This window comes from Echinops telfairi, unplaced genomic scaffold (assembly GCF_000313985.2).
Source record: "Echinops telfairi isolate 266 unplaced genomic scaffold, ASM31398v2 ScPeMD7_7468;HRSCAF=8506_0, whole genome shotgun sequence".
NCBI classification, from domain to species: Eukaryota; Metazoa; Chordata; class Mammalia; order Afrosoricida; family Tenrecidae; genus Echinops; species Echinops telfairi.
This window is the reverse complement of record NW_022111369.1, coordinates 96,091,003-96,093,449: the sequence shown is the minus strand read 5'-3', so window position 1 is coordinate 96,093,449 and position 2,447 is coordinate 96,091,003. Positions and strand designations below refer to the sequence as shown.

Genomic DNA, 2,447 nt, shown 5'->3' with positions numbered 1-2,447 from the left:
TGTATGAGCCCCTAATAAAATGATTAAAAAACAACAACAGCAAAGCTAGGCTTCTCGTCTACGGTGACGTCTCGTAGCATGGTGCCCATTCACTCACTGCCATCCAGTCAAGTCTCACTCTCAGTGACCCTACAGGACAGGCTAGAACTGCCCCTGTGGGTTTCTGAGACTGCCATTCCTTCCGGGAGTGGAAAAGTCCTGTTCTTCTCCCTCAGAGAGGCTGGTGGTTTCGAACTGCTGACCTTGCAGCTACAACCCAACTCGTAACCACTGCACCACGAATAAGGCGAGAGAACACCTTAGCTGTGGCAGGGATTTTTTGGTTTGGGCCATGTTTCAGAACCTAGTTTTTCACTCTTAAGCCATGTCTGTCCTATAACAGTTCTCAGAGCCCGGATGACATTAGATCTCACTAGAGCAGCGGTTCTCAACTGTGGGGCGTGATCCTTTGGGGGTCGAACGACCCTTTGACAGAGGCCGCCCGATTCATAACAGTAGCAAAATAACAGTTATGAAGTAGCAACGAAAATACTTTTATGCTTGGGGGGGTCACCACAACAGGAGGAACTGTATAAAGGGCCGCGGCATTAGGGAGGTCAAGAACCACTGCTCTAGCGCTCCACGTCCAGAAGTCATGCCTTCTGCTATAAATGACTCCCGGCTGCCACACGCCCCTAGAAGCCAGGCCACGCTGCCGAAAGACTGGGGAGTCTTCACAAGATGGCCAGGGGGGACAGAGGAGCACAGAGCAGCCAACTTCACCGTGGGATTTCAAGAACTCAAGGGAGGGTGAGGGGGGGATGCAGCAGAGAGAAGCTCCAGTGAGCTTTGGTTAAGCATCATCCCAAGTGCCCTTGAATGTCCCCTCTTGGTCAGATGTCACTGGCCCTGACCTCTGATTTATTGCGTGGGCCTGGTAATACAATGAATAACCTCCAAGTGGCCTCAACTGAGCTAAAGGGCTCATGGCAATTACACGGCTGAATAAGCCCCTTACTCAACGAGGATGGACAAGGGCCGTCTCTGAGAGGTTTCAGGTCAGGCCTGGCTGGCACCTTGGCAAAACCAGCCCCCAAAATGGTTCCAGGGGGCGTGCCCATGGGGTCCCTATCAGAGCACCAGGCCAACTTGATGGTAGCTGGCTTATCAACAAGAAAAGGATGGGTAGCGGCCCTCCAGTTTTTACACACTAGTGATGACCCAAAGCCAAGGAGTCACTGCCATCGAATCGACGCTGACTCATAGTGACCCTGTGGCACAGGGTGGAACTGACCCTGTGGCTTCTGACACTGTAGCTGTTTACAGGAATGGAAGACTTCGTCTTTCTCCTGACGAGTGGCTGCTGGTTTCGTAGACCTGACCCGGTGGGCAGCAACCCGATGCATAACCCACTACGCAGCCAGGCAGGGGTCCACATACCTGTGGTGGTGCACTCGTAGTCAAAGCTGGTCACATCGTTGAGATTCTTCTCCTGGTATTCCGGAGGGCCCAGGCACAGGACATCCGAGACAGTAGAATTTGTCATCTTCAGCCACAGGTACAGCCACTTGGCTTTGCAGTCACACTCAAATTTATTGCCCCTTAAATCCCTACCAAGAAAAACAAAGCACAGCGAGCTCACACACGCCAAGAAACAGACCCGTGTCAAACAGCTTGGTCGTGATATGGGATTCCAGAATGCTGACATCCCACGAGATACAGGGGCCTCATAACGTTGGGGGAGAAACAGAATAAAAAGCCAATGAGATATGAAGCCCCCTTGCATTTAACATCCAAAGGGGAAAAAATGTTTAATTTAAAAAAATTGTATTCGAGGCATCCAACTTTTTTGTACTTGGTGACTAACTTGAATTCAGGGCCCTGGGTGCCCGTGGTTTTAAGTGGATGCAAGCAGGGAATCAGTTCTTGGTGCTAACACATCACCATCTCTCCAAACCCGCTCAGAAGTGTCACCAGGTCATGCTGGAAAGTGAGTGGGGTGACGGAAGGACACCCCAGCTCGGGTGCTTATAAAAAATGCAATGTTACAGAGAAGTAGTGTCCATAGATAGAGTTGACACCTTAGGATCTTGTTAAACTATGTCCAGCAGAGAGTGGCATCTTGAGATAAGGGGAGCCTTCCTCAAGCTAGCCTCATCTCCCCTGGCCCATGGGTACCAGCATAGGACACGATGACAAGCATCCACAACAATACCAGCTAGATGCTGGCTCCCAGCATGCACTGCTCTGCTATAGCATTTTAGCTGTCGTCAGGGCGGGGCGAGGGGAACATTTAATGCCAGAATTAACTAGGACACTACAGACAGCACACAGGAACTTCATTTCCATTACTTACAGTTCAATCAGAGAGTCTAGATCGCTGAAGACATCCCTGGGGAGGGCTTTGATGTGGTTATTGGCCAAAGAACTAGAACAAGAGAGTCACATTTTACTGTGGTGATTATTTT

The 2,447-nt window shown here is 50.3% G+C and overlaps 1 protein-coding gene across 1 annotated transcript in view; it reads right to left on the bottom strand.

The window, feature by feature from the left end:
• Positions 1–2,447, bottom strand: part of LGI2 (leucine rich repeat LGI family member 2) — a 32,653-nt gene that overhangs the window by 16,737 nt on the left and 13,469 nt on the right. Inside the window, exons 5-6 of the mRNA XM_045284080.1 lie at positions 2,336–2,407; positions 1,420–1,589 (exon numbers count right to left, since the gene is read on the bottom strand). Of these exons, the coding sequence (XP_045140015.1) occupies positions 1,420–1,589; positions 2,336–2,407 (242 nt within the window). The remainder of the gene's footprint in view (positions 1–1,419; positions 1,590–2,335; positions 2,408–2,447) is intronic.